Here is a 13,013-nt window from a genome sequence, read left to right as displayed (position 1 = left end):
TGCCTGCTTTTGGATCCTCCTGTTACTTTTCATAAAGCACTGATGGGGAGAAGGACATGTGGCTTGACTTTTTGAGGGTATAATATGTATTGTTTTTATATTAAAATGTTAAACAGTATTAAAAACATACAACTATATCTAGGTTATATATATTTTTTTAGTTGTGTACTTACAATAGCCCAAATATGTCTGACAATATGTAAACCCAAGGTGTTTCTCAACCCAGCATCTAGCCGAGTACAGTGCGGACTATTGAATTGGAACCGTACTAGGGCTGCGACTGATGACGTTTCACAAGTCCACCAGAACCCAACTAAAGACAAGAAGACAGATTGAGAAACGGATTTGTTATTGATGAATTCTTCCATAGAAATATGTAATTTTATTCTACGACACAGAGCGCGTTATTTCTTTTGTCCCCCTGTCAGTGGCGTCATAAAACCTTTAACCCCGGTGTAACTCGCACGCCTCTGTCAGAAAGCCAGACGGGAAACAGGAATCGCCGCTGATATATCTTAATGTCACAGAATTATACTCAGTAATAGTAATAAATCATTTTTTCACTGTATTGTTTTTGCATTTACTACGTGCTATTTGGTAACACGTGAACATTCATTTGCATGATAAGCTCAGTGCTGATGCTTGGTGGCTAAACTGTACAGTCACGTTACAACTGAGATCAACACGCTCATGAATCTTTTTTTAAGATTGTTTTGTCTGGGGGTCATAGTAGTGGCGCTAACAGTTCTAATAGAAAGTCTGCCGATCTAGAGTATGGCAGTAGGCAGCTCCAAATATGTAAGGGGTTCTTCCTTGGCCCATGCTACACACTTCCACCAAATGTTGTGACAATTGGGGTCACATTTTCTGTAATACTGCTGACGGACAAACAAACCAAACTGAAAACATGACCTTTCTTGACAGAAGTAATAAGATATAGCTGTGCAGCTTTAATAAACTGGAATTATTGTTGACCAATAGCCTACCTGGATAGTGGTCATGCCCATATCGAGCCCCACCAGTATCTTCCTGTCCAGTAGCTGTGCAATCTGAGGGTCCTCCACCTTCAGGAAGTCCCACACCAGCTGTGTGATGTCCACCTGCCAATCGGTGCCCAGCATGAAGCTGGTCTGGCCTCGAGGATCAGCTGACTCAGCTACAAAATTGGTCAGGACTCTGACCATGGCATGCTGGTACTGCAGGGTGCAGCTTCGTCCTCGTCTGTCGTCGTCATCCTCATCCTCGCTGTCCCGTGTGGACCTGGCAATAACACACAAACAAGGAATAAAAATAAGGAGAAAAAATAACAGATTTATATACTCAGAGCAAACTGGAATCTTTTTTCATGGCTCTAGGGATGGCAGTGTAGGTTGGTCCACTAATTTTGTCCAGACTGCAATTATGGTGAGTTTGGATGGATTTTTTTGGTACAGAAATTCATGGTCCCCAGAGGATGAATCCTAATAACTATCCCCTGACTTATGGTGCCACCATGAGGTTGACTTTTGTGGTTTTTAGTTGCATGAAAGAGTTAAATTTGGTGCAGACAATTGTGTCCTTCCTCAGGGTGAACTGTAATAACTTTATACTGTACATCCTCTTACTTTTTCTAGCATCATCATCAGGTCAAAACTCGTGACATGTATCAAAGCTGTAAAAATACTCAATAATGTAATTGGAGAAGATTTCTATGTAACAGTCATTCAAAGGCATGATCTAAATTAATTGTGGAAATATATACTGGATAGATGAGAAGAGAAAACATCAGCTCTGCACTTTGCATTGATGGGTGGTTTGTGTTATTCTCATCAGCGTTTAACCCAAACAGATCCCTGTCAAACGTTCACACACACACACACACACACACACACACACACACACACACACACACACACACACACACACACACACACCCACACACACACACACACACACACACACACACACACACACACACACACACACACACACACACACACACACACACACACACACACACACACACACACACAGCAGTGTATGTCACACAGGGATGTTTACCCGATAAAGATGCAATGTTGTTGATTAAACCACTAAGAGAGGATCAATCCAGCGTATGACTATCATTTTTCTTCCTCAGTGTCTCTGCTTCACCATTTTGGAGCACCTGGTCTGGGTTGTGAATGTGTATACACCTCCTTACTGCTTTACTTAATAGCCTCCCTCATTGCTCTGCTGCCAGCAAATTTAATTTTATTACTCTGGGCAACAAATCAGCCAACAGAGGCTCAGCGCTTTCTCACCAGGAAAATTGCTCTGAGTATGATAAACTAGTTTTAAATGGTTACAATGCAACTGCAATATCATTAGATTTTTTACATTTTTTATTTTGCTCCAACAAACAGATGAAGCACCCTAAGATGTTGAGAAAGCAATGTTTGAACGGTTGATCTGGGAGAATAAATGCTGTTACAGCTCTTCAGTCTTACACTGGGGCCCAGTTGGGACACTTTCAAACAGGAAAAGTGCTTTGTCAACGAAACTACTAATCTACTGCACTGTAGACTCAACACCCGCCTCTCCATCGCCGTTTGTTCCTCTGTCTCTCTTACTCTCGCACACATCCATATAGCAAAGGTTGCGATCATGATGAAGGGGAGAAGAAAATAAATTAATCTCTTAAACTGTTTTTCTCGCCATTATCTGCTCCGCTTGTCTCTTTTCTGTCTGAATCCCCTGAGAAATGTGACTGCCCTTGAAGCTGTGGGAATAAAGAGGTTAGCTGCACGCACCAGGGAAAAGCCCATAGTACAGGAAGATAGGGAGTTAAGGGCATAAAACCTTTGCTGGGCTGGCAGGACTGGTATCACATGTGACTGAATGACATCCATTCACAGAGAGAATGTATGTGCATACTGTAGTATGATTAAAAGAAGAAAGTTCAGGATTTAACAAGTGAGACAACTCCTATTTAAACAAACCGTAAATATGTTTAGGACACACTTCAATAAACCACAAATACAAATCAAGTTGATGATTCTAATTGCTCTCTAACGTTGTGTCTTGTAACCTTGCAGGACCTGGAAACTCTCAACAACATAAAATACTCATGACTGAATAAACAACAATTTTGTCAAAATAAAACAAGAGTTTAACACTTAAAAAATACAGATAATCTTCTCAATCAGAACTGTGTGAGGGTGGCTTGCTCAGATTCGATTAAACAGTTCCCAAACAAGCCACAAACTGTCATCAGATTTTGATTCAAATGTTGTTAAATTGGTGCACAGAAGTGTTTAAGTCCCACTTGCTTTAAAGTGGCGAGAAGAGCCAAGAGAGAACAGAAAAACAGAAATCTCAGATGTGAAATAACCAATGTTCTAACTTTGTAGAAAATAGTGTGACCATATAGGATCCCATCCCTAATGGTAGGACCTTGATTGGGAGAATACATCTCAGGACGTTAATACTGATGCCGAGCTGCTCTGGAATCAGGGTTGCTTGAGAATCTGATTGCATTGGAAATCAACATGGTTCAGACTGGAACAGAAAGAAATTACATGAATAAAGACAGGGTCAGATTTATCGTAGTTTTGGGAGCAGAATACATTTAGTGGAAATGAATGGATATCAGTAAGTCTTATCACTATACCAGACTTGGATAGATACCTGTTGGTCCCTTTGTAAATCTGCTTGTCCTAGAGGAGTGTATCTATGTTCCTCAGCTCAATATCCTCTTAATATGCCGCTTAAGAATACCTTTCAAATGGTTTTATGTTCTCAGCAATGTTTTTCCCTACGTGAAATATTAAATGTATGTTTCAAAAATCAACCACCTACAGATTACAACCTGCCGTCTAAACCCACGGCCTCAAATCTGGGGGCAAGACAGTTTTCTTTACTTTTTTTTTTAGATATCTCCATGGTGGATGAACAGGTTTTTACCATTTAAACAGCTTTATTCTTTTGATATTTAAATTGCAATGAAAGGTCTCGCCACACAGAAAATGTTAATCTATATCACGGGATCATAGGGATGACCCCTCCTAAAGCTCTGCGAACATGTCTCTAAATTGTATTTTGAAAGTTTAATTTTCTATTTCAGAAACGCTTGTAACACTAGATTAAAATAGCAGAGCAGTTTTGCCCAACAACCCACCCTACCTCTGGCTGCTGAGTTCTTCTGGTCAATCATATTTTTATTCTTAACAATTGCATGGAGCTTCCTCCCTGAGTTACCTTAGTCCACAATGGCTAATTAAAGACCAACCTTAAAAATCACATATAAACAAAACAGTTACCTTGAGCATACAATGCAGCACTTCCTCAAATACATTGTTCATTCCAGCTAACTACCAAGGTTTGTGATTCACGCATTTATGACCAGTCATTCATTTTGTGTTGCGTTTTTCTATTAAATGTCTCGTCCTGTTCTTTTACCTGGTCTTTCCACTCATTTACATATTTTATGCAGTGAAGAAAACCATCTGTAGGTGTTTTCAGTCACCATCTTGCAATTATTCCAACGTCAGTAATTGAAAGCTTCTCACAACTGACTGCATTGCTTAAATCCTTTTGAATTATGTCGTGAGTGTTTTGAGTGTAAACAGAATTTGTTATTTGACATTCATAGCCAATGAGTTGACAAATGTTACTGATATTAACGGAGTATGTACTGACATTGACTCAATCATCATTTAAGCATTTAGATATTTATAAGGACGTTAATACATGCAGGTGTTTGTCAGATGTAACAGATTCAGGAGTAAACAAGCTAATAGTGAAGTCCAACTGTTTTAGCGCCAGTATAAATCTGATATGCCAGTGCTTGTGCAGCCACCTCAAAATCTAATCTAAGGTTAATTTAATGAACAAATCACACTCAAAGCCGAGAACAACCTGCTTCACAAAGCTATATTTCTTTCCGCTTCATTCACTTTCAAGTCCACTTCTGACTTCAGAGGAGATGCTGCATATTAATGTGTGCGTGTCATGCTTATTTTTGTTGTGCCCTGTGGATCGTTTGCTGTATTTTTTTTTGGCATTTCACAACAATTTATTTTCTGCTACAATAACATGACTAAGGTCATTTGGACGGAAATAGGCAGCGCTGCTTCTGTATACTGTATACAGATGCAAGTCTATCTGCCAATACTTGATTGTTTTTTTATTGTTTGGATCCAGTAGGGAATTCAAGTACAAGTTTGTTTTACAGTAGACAGAGTACACTCAGTACACACACTTTAAGCCAACTCAGTATAAAAACAACATTAAAAATTTAGCATTAACTGCAAGAGATGTTTGAAAACACTATAAAACATGGGAGGAAAAGAGAATCTTGATAAACACATCTTGAAAGACATATTAAAGGAGTGGTGCTACGTCTGCACTTAGGTTTGTTCGGCGAAGGTGTATCTTGTCCCTGTTTTGACAGGGCTAAGGGACGGGAGGGGTGTACTTTACCATACAGGCAGCGTGAGGAGTGCTTTTTCAACTAGCCAACGTACCGGCCGGAAGTCTCTTTATTTCTCATTCCGTGGCCTAGACCTGCCAGCCTAGCTGATAAGGGAAGGTCCTGCCACTTGCTATTGTCACTCAGTAGCTCAGTTCCTCATGGACAGTGGACCGATGCCCATTCTCACCAACAGTCATAGTGCTACTTTGCAAGGTCCCGCCTGTTATCCCCTGATAAACAAAGACGGGTAGAAGACAGAGAGAAACAAAGCTCTCTGCTGCCCGTCAGCAGTAGTGCTGGCGTCTACCATGACAACACAACTAGGCTGTCCCAGCTGATAAAGGCGTACCAGTGTACAGCTGGGAAAGCAACATCCTCGACAAGTCATGGCATTAGTTGAATGCTGTACCTCTGTCACTCAAAATAAGCAGGGATAATTAGAGTGGCCACACTGGTGCGTGGGATGACTCCAAGTCCAACCTCAATGCTTTTCCAGGAGTAATTACTGCAGGTAGGCAGATAGCTGCTACATCAGTTGATGGATTTCAGCAGTTGCAGAGAAGTGCTGCACACTGGTGTTGGCAGAGGTGCTGCCAGTGATGAGGCCCCTGGGGAAAGGTTTGACCTCCAGGCAGCTCTAATAATGTTCTGTTCTACTGACACATAAGAGGCAAAATGGCAGGCCACCTAAAGCCGGTTATAATGACAAGCTGTATTGCACAGGTCAGCCATTTTGTTATCAGCCAAGAACTGTCAGCAGGACTGAAGTCACGAATGGGCAGTTGGAGTGGTGTTCAGTCACGTCTCATCATTATCTTATCTAAGGCTGCCATGATCGAAATCGTATATGTCACCTGGATTAAAGGCCATTCTTTACCATCTTAAATGAAGCTAGTGCTGTTGCAAAAGTGGAAAAAGGACTCTGATTGTGATCGCTTATTTGATGCCAACAACAACACTTTTGTTAGAGAATGAAAAACAAAACAAAGTGCATTTATAAATCAAATTCGGATTCACTCAAATTAAATTTTGCCCTGATCAAATGAACCCGATGCTGTTTCATTGGATAATTGCAACTCTCTACACAGCAGATGACACAAACAATTGAAGTGAGAAAATGAGTTCTTGGCAGAAATTTGATTTATTAATATAAAAGTAAAGAATGAGCCAACTTATAGTCCATCCAATTAGCCAAACGAATACAGCTCTCACCAGAGTTTGATTGACATTCAGAGTCTGGGTGGGGTTTGCCAAATAGACTATGGTTTTTGGATCGCCTGCACACGGCTTTCACCCACACATCAAAAGCAAACACGGAGGCGGCTGAGCCAAAACACTGCTAACAGCAGTAATAATGGCAGCTGTGCTGACACCTGGCAAAGCTTACACTCACCAGAGCAACCTTAAAGGCAACAAAAAGGTGTGTGTAAGCTACTGCGACAATGCCATCTAGCCACCGTGGGTTAGGACTAGGGCTGTAGCGATACACTAATCTCACGATACGATACGACATCCCAACTAATGACATCTTATAATCTAGTGTAAATAAAGAAAGTCTGCTGCTCCCATTACTTGTAACTAATTACAGACACACCTGAAACTCCAGGTCCTGCTCTCATTGGATGATTTTAAGACATTAGATAATAACAGCAGACACATCTGGCTGTAAATATTCTGCATAATATATTCATAATTATGTTAAATTTTGTTGTATATTTGCTTTTTTTTTTACATATTTTATATATTTTATTGTATTATAGTCATGTATCTTATATTGGCTGCTCGTTATGTTTGTCAGAAACGTCGTCAGTTGTGCGGCTGCCCGTCTCAGGACACTCTGAAAAAAGAGATTTTTAATGTCAGCGAGCTCTTTCTGTGAAATAAATCAGAAATCCTCCAGCCTTTCAAACGCAGTGTAACGGTCTAAGATAATAACGCAGTAACATTAAAGTTATGTGGTCAACAATACACCTGTAATGTAATCTAACCTTTAGCTGACATTAATAATTAACAAGTATTTCTCCCGGTTTAATGGCGTTAGCCAGCAGATGGAGGCAGCACCGTCAAGAAAACACTTTTCAAAAATATGTAATTTAATGAACGCTAATCTATAAGTTAATCTCTCACAAAGCTAACATTGGTAGCAAGCTAACGTTGATAGTTCATGCAGCTGAGCTTATCACAGACGTTGCATTCATTGATTCTTTTGTTTCGGCAATTATAATGTAACTGCAGCAGCAGACCGGGTAGCAGCAGCAGCAGCTGCAGATGACGTGCTCTCTCTGTCTTCTGCAGAGTGTGGCCGCTCGCGCATCTCTGTGAGAGAGAATGACTTTCTGCTCCTGATGTTAATGCTCCAAGAAGTACAGAATTAAAAACATTGTGCATGAGTCTCAAATCTTGAGTCCCATCTCTGCTGGACAGACAGCTAGAAATGCTCTACAGCGACACTAGTGGCTGGTGAACCTAATAGCTCATCCTGCAGAGTGAATGGGGAGGAAATGGGCCGCGAGCAGAGTGCCAGGGGGATTTGAATGGGACTTAATATATCGCTACTTGCGGCCAAAAAAATCGATACTTTCTGTGGAAACAAAATATCGATTTATATTGCAGAATCGATAAAATCCTACAGCCCTAGTCAGGACGGCGTTATCAGTGGTGCTAACGGCGCGAGCAGTGCTAACAACGGCAACAGTAGAGCTGATATTGCGTATGGTAGTTGGCTCACACTCACAACAGCTACCAAGGGAGGAACTTGAGGGTATGTGTTGTCTTCCGTGACAATTGATGTCTAGCCAGTGAGGACAGCGTTATCAGTGGTAATTGCTGTACGAGCACGGCCCTGCTGCACACACCCAGCTTGGGTAGTGTGCAGTGCAGTGGCAGTGTTTAGATGGCTAGTGGGACATGAAACAGGGAAAACTGGGAGGGATGACAATTTCAAAGGGAGGGGCTCATATGCACGTGTGGCCTGACTGTTGACCAAAACAAAGAACAGAAAAGCTTGTACCACGACACACGCAAAGGGAGTAACTTCATTCTCCACTTAAGATGCCATTACTCCTCCATATCTTTACATAGAAAACAGTTTGCTGCTATAGTTATGTTCTGAATGTTGTTTATAGCCCCTTTAATCTCATCCAGAGAAATGGAGTATAAACTACAAGATTCTTCATCGTTGGTCCTGCAGATTAAAAACTGGGGTTACATTAGAGAGCAGAACACATAGACACAATGTAGCTGGCAGATGCATGCAGTACTGTACCTCTGACTTGTGGCTATGATGGGTACCCTCCACCCTTTGATCTGGCTCAGCTCTGTGTCTGACACCTCAATCTGGAGGGGGAGTCGAGGAATCCAAACGTTGAGCTCCAGTTGAGCACTCAGGTATCCGTAAGTGAAGTTCACCATCATCTTCACTTTGCCCTTCATCTCCTTGCCATTCGCAAAAACATAGTCGCACCTGTCTGACACCTGGGTGAGAGGAAAGGGAAGGATTAAGAGAGGCGGCATTTAAATTGAGCTCTTCTGACGGTTGCACTAGATGACTACACAGTGAATTACACAGTGCAATACACTGTATAGCGTACACTGTAGCCTGGGCTCTCCAAGTTGATTATAAGGTTTACACTCCAGAGTTCCCCACTGATACAGTATTCCTGTAAGTACTTTGAACAAGATGAAAGGTCCTGTATGTGCTCCACTCTCTGGAAAAAAAGGGGGGCGTCTTTGAACCTGGGGGAAAACAGGTTGTGGTCTGCTCTTCTATTATAGTTCTGCCTACAGCTAAATGAAGCACCAACAGATGGAAACTAGAAGGAGGAGAGCGGTTGTCTCTCGATGAAATGACCAAACTCAAAGCCATCTGTTTTATGAATTGCTTTACAAAAGGAATGAGTGGGCCAAAATTGTGCTATCGAAAGACACAACTCCTTGATGCTTTCGCTCAGTCTCTTTGAAGACCCCAACACCACCCATTTCTTTCTTTACCCGTACCAGTGTTTGATTAATGTCCATAAACCTCTCTTCCTCTGTCTCTTTAAAAGCCATATGATATGGACTTCAGGCACTACAAACACATAACACAGACAAAAGCCAAAGAGAACCTCAAGACGGATGTCCAACAGATACACACACACACACATAGATGCTATTAATCAGTATGTCTTAAAAAGAGATATCCTGTTTTTTTAAGGGCACTTTGTCAATCCCATTGATCCCATCATACAGTATAGCACACAACCATGGCGGGAACTGGATGGAATTAGATGGTCTGGGGTATTATCTTTTTTCTTCTTCCAAGTTATTTCTCCACAGCAAGATAAAACCATAAACAGCCATTAATCATGGAGCCGCAACAGGATTTCCTCTGTAACCAGGAAGAAAACATTGTTTGTGTGGTGTGTGTGTTCTATAGCTTTGTGTGAGCTTCCTCCACTACACATCACTTTTAGAGTGAAGCCAGCAGACTTTCTGCAGAAAGTAAATTTGGCTGGTCTGTATAAAGCAACTCTGTTCTGTGTACTAGAACTAGTGGCATGCCTAGAGAACGGATGTGCGGTTGGATGCAAGTATCATAGTGTTGGCTTGATCAAAACAGTCATCAAAGACCTTCCAGTCGATTCCATGGTGTGCACCCCTTAAGTTGCAAAGTGTCATCAAAGAAACATACAGTATATACATAAATAAACATAAATACATAAATAAAAAATATGATGCCAGTTAACACTGGAGATCAAAATTAGAGAATAAATTATAAATACTTTATTTATTCTGAAATATTGTTAATTTTTATTGATCAAAATTTGAAAGAATATCCACTGTGGCTATACCACTGCTGTACTAGCATGTTTTTTTTATATAACCAAGGCACTTCAACAAAAACCTTTATTGTATGATAAAAACAGTGCAGCTGCGCCTTCTGCCAAGATTGAGATCATCATCAAAAAATGGGTGTTCTTTTTCCGATTCCCGTCTGACCGTAAGACTAGGAAGCAGAAGTGGAGGGAAATTGTGATGACGTGTAATGTAGTCATTCTCATTACGCCTTTTACAGAGCCTTTCACTGAACAATCAATCTTACAATAAACTGTCAAACTTGAAACATGAAAAAACATAATTTAATTCTGCAATCATCATATGTGTAATCCAGGACAGATAATGACTGGGACCAGAAAATAATTGTTCCATATCAATAGACACCAATGTAAATTTTTCAGGAGCTAAGGTCCCATGGGGTCTACAGGGGCGGGACTTACCGGCCCTTTAGTGAGAGCAGCCCCGCGGCCAGAGATGTTTTGGGTGCTGCGGCACATTAGAAAAATAGTTTTTCTGAGTGAGAAATACAATGTGTGGTGGGAGTGCGTGACCAAAGACCAAAACGAGTGACGGTCAGGCTCAATGCGGGAGATTTGAGAGCACTGCTAGTTAGGCAGTCACAACGCCCGTTGAGTAATTCTCAGCTAACGTTGACTCAGGGCTTTGTCTGTATAACATTTTTAATAAAGGTTTGCTGCTTCTCAAATCAAAGATGGGACTTAACAGCTAATAACGTCGGTCTCCCAGCTTGTTGACTGCCTGTGTGGAAGTTATCTACTCAAGTGAAATAATAATAATAATAATAAATATTTTTGGTGTCCATCCAGCAATATATAGTAACAATCAAATTAGCAGTAAAAGCAAATTGTTATATGGCACCAAAACCCATAGAGCAGCGGAAAAATAAATTAAGGATATTTATATGTATTCCTTACTTACTGAGTTATTTATTTTATATATCCATAAATGATACAAAAAGGTTTCCCACGGTGAGTTCACAAAATCAGCTGACAAAATCTGTTCACCCGCCTGAGCACCAGACAGAATCTCTAGAAATCCCTGTGATGTGGGAAAGCTGAAAATCACACTGCAGGGCATCCTTCAAGGCTACAGCCAACCACCAGAGAACTTCTATAAAGGACGACACAAGCCCTGCATTCTCAAGTGGACACACGCGGGATCAGGGCATATTTGCTCTGTTATTACAGTAAATAAAAAGTACAGAGCATGCCTTGCTCGTGCACTAGTGCCACACGACACTGCAATGAAACAGGAACTGACAAAGTTGCTTAATGAAGCTTTTGAACATTTCTACAAGGGCGGTGTCGCTCCCCTAGCTACAGTCAGTCATGGAGCAGATTGGGCTCTGTCAGTGCTCCCAGTGTGAGTGTGTGTTTGAACTGATAAAGATGTCAGAGGAGTCCCTGCTCCTTATCAGCCCTCATTGTTCGGCACTTTCTCTCTCAGTGCACTCAGTCCGCTGATACTGAAGTGCCTTTGACAGCTCGTTTCATCTCTGACTTCTCTCACAAGTTGGGGCCCTGTAACCTGTTAGCACGAGCACTAGCCTGCAGGCTAGACAACACCTGACTGGGCTCCAAGTAAAGCTCATCGAGTGAATCTAGCAGTGATATGGATAATCTATAAAATTAATTTGTTACTGACTTTTTATCAGTCTTATTTCTCTGGCCATATTCACAAAAAGCTGTAAGAAGTGCGTTTATTTGAATTGTATGGAAAGAACGTGTAAACGAGTGTGGGATTTATTAACATAAACGTCTGCTGCAGTATGTCCCACAACAGGCACATGAGCTGCCTGCTGGCATTTTCTTTGATCTATTCCCAACAATCTAAGCAGAAACAATTATGGCGAACATGGCAGCTGACATCCAGCCATCTCAACACATTACACTGACATGCTTACACTTTCATGCTGTGCTGTATCATTAGCCGATGCCTCCACATCAATATTTTAACAAATAAAGACATTCCAAATTAATCAGCAGCCCCTTTAACCCTTATACGCCCTCCCAGCAGGATGTGTGTCGTGGTGTTCTGACGGTGGGACTGTCTCTGTGAATTACACATTCCCTGTTATTCTGATTCACAAAGTATCATAAACGTCCAGGAGGATCCACTGCCACATTAATCAGACGTATTAGGCAGCTAACGGGAGAATACTTACAGAGGACATTAAGTCTGTCTCTGGATCTAGCCCAGGAAATTAACAACTCACCAGACAGATACAATCCACGGCAGATATGAGCGATGGGAGAAGGGAGCATGAAGGTGGGGTGAGCCTGTCTGTGGCTTGTACACAGAGTTGGCTTGACAGAAGCAATTAAGCCGCTCAGACTTCTCTGCATAAGCTACGGCACTCAATTCAAAGCAACGGGAAGGTCTCTACATATTCTAGTAGGATGTCTCTGTGGTAGCAGAGGTTTTTAGAGACAACTCATGGCATGACCTTGAGTTTATAACAAGGAGACAGAAGATTTGCTATGGAAATTCATCAGTCCATAACGCGTAACTATGGAATGTATTTGTGTTTTTCAGTATGTGTGTGTGTGTGAGAGAGAGAGAGAGAGAGAGAGAGAGAGAGAGAGAGAGAGAGAGAGAGAGAGAGAGAGAGAGAGAGAGAGAGAGAGAGAGACAGAGAGAGAGAGAGAGAGAGAGACAGAGAGACAGAGAGAGAGAGAGAGAGAGGGACCTGGGAACAAAAAACATCCATAAGAAAACAATCAGCAGAACAGAAACAACA

General features: G+C 41.4%; 1 protein-coding gene across 1 annotated transcript in view; it reads right to left on the bottom strand.

Annotated features, from left to right (window-relative positions):
• LOC310945542 (transmembrane protein 132C) overlaps positions 1 to 13,013 on the bottom strand; it is a gene marked incomplete at both ends in the record, with an annotated part of 144,696 nt that overhangs the window by 6,332 nt on the left and 125,351 nt on the right. Inside the window, 2 exons of the mRNA XM_083911669.1 lie at positions 987 to 1,260; positions 8,700 to 8,908. Of these exons, the coding sequence (XP_083767795.1) occupies positions 987 to 1,260; positions 8,700 to 8,908 (483 nt within the window). The remainder of the gene's footprint in view (positions 1 to 986; positions 1,261 to 8,699; positions 8,909 to 13,013) is intronic.

Source organism: Echiichthys vipera, assembly GCF_963691815.1.
Source record: "Echiichthys vipera genome assembly, chromosome: 4".
Taxonomy (NCBI): domain Eukaryota; kingdom Metazoa; phylum Chordata; class Actinopteri; order Perciformes; family Trachinidae; genus Echiichthys; species Echiichthys vipera.
This window is presented reverse-complemented; position numbering and strand designations above follow the sequence as displayed.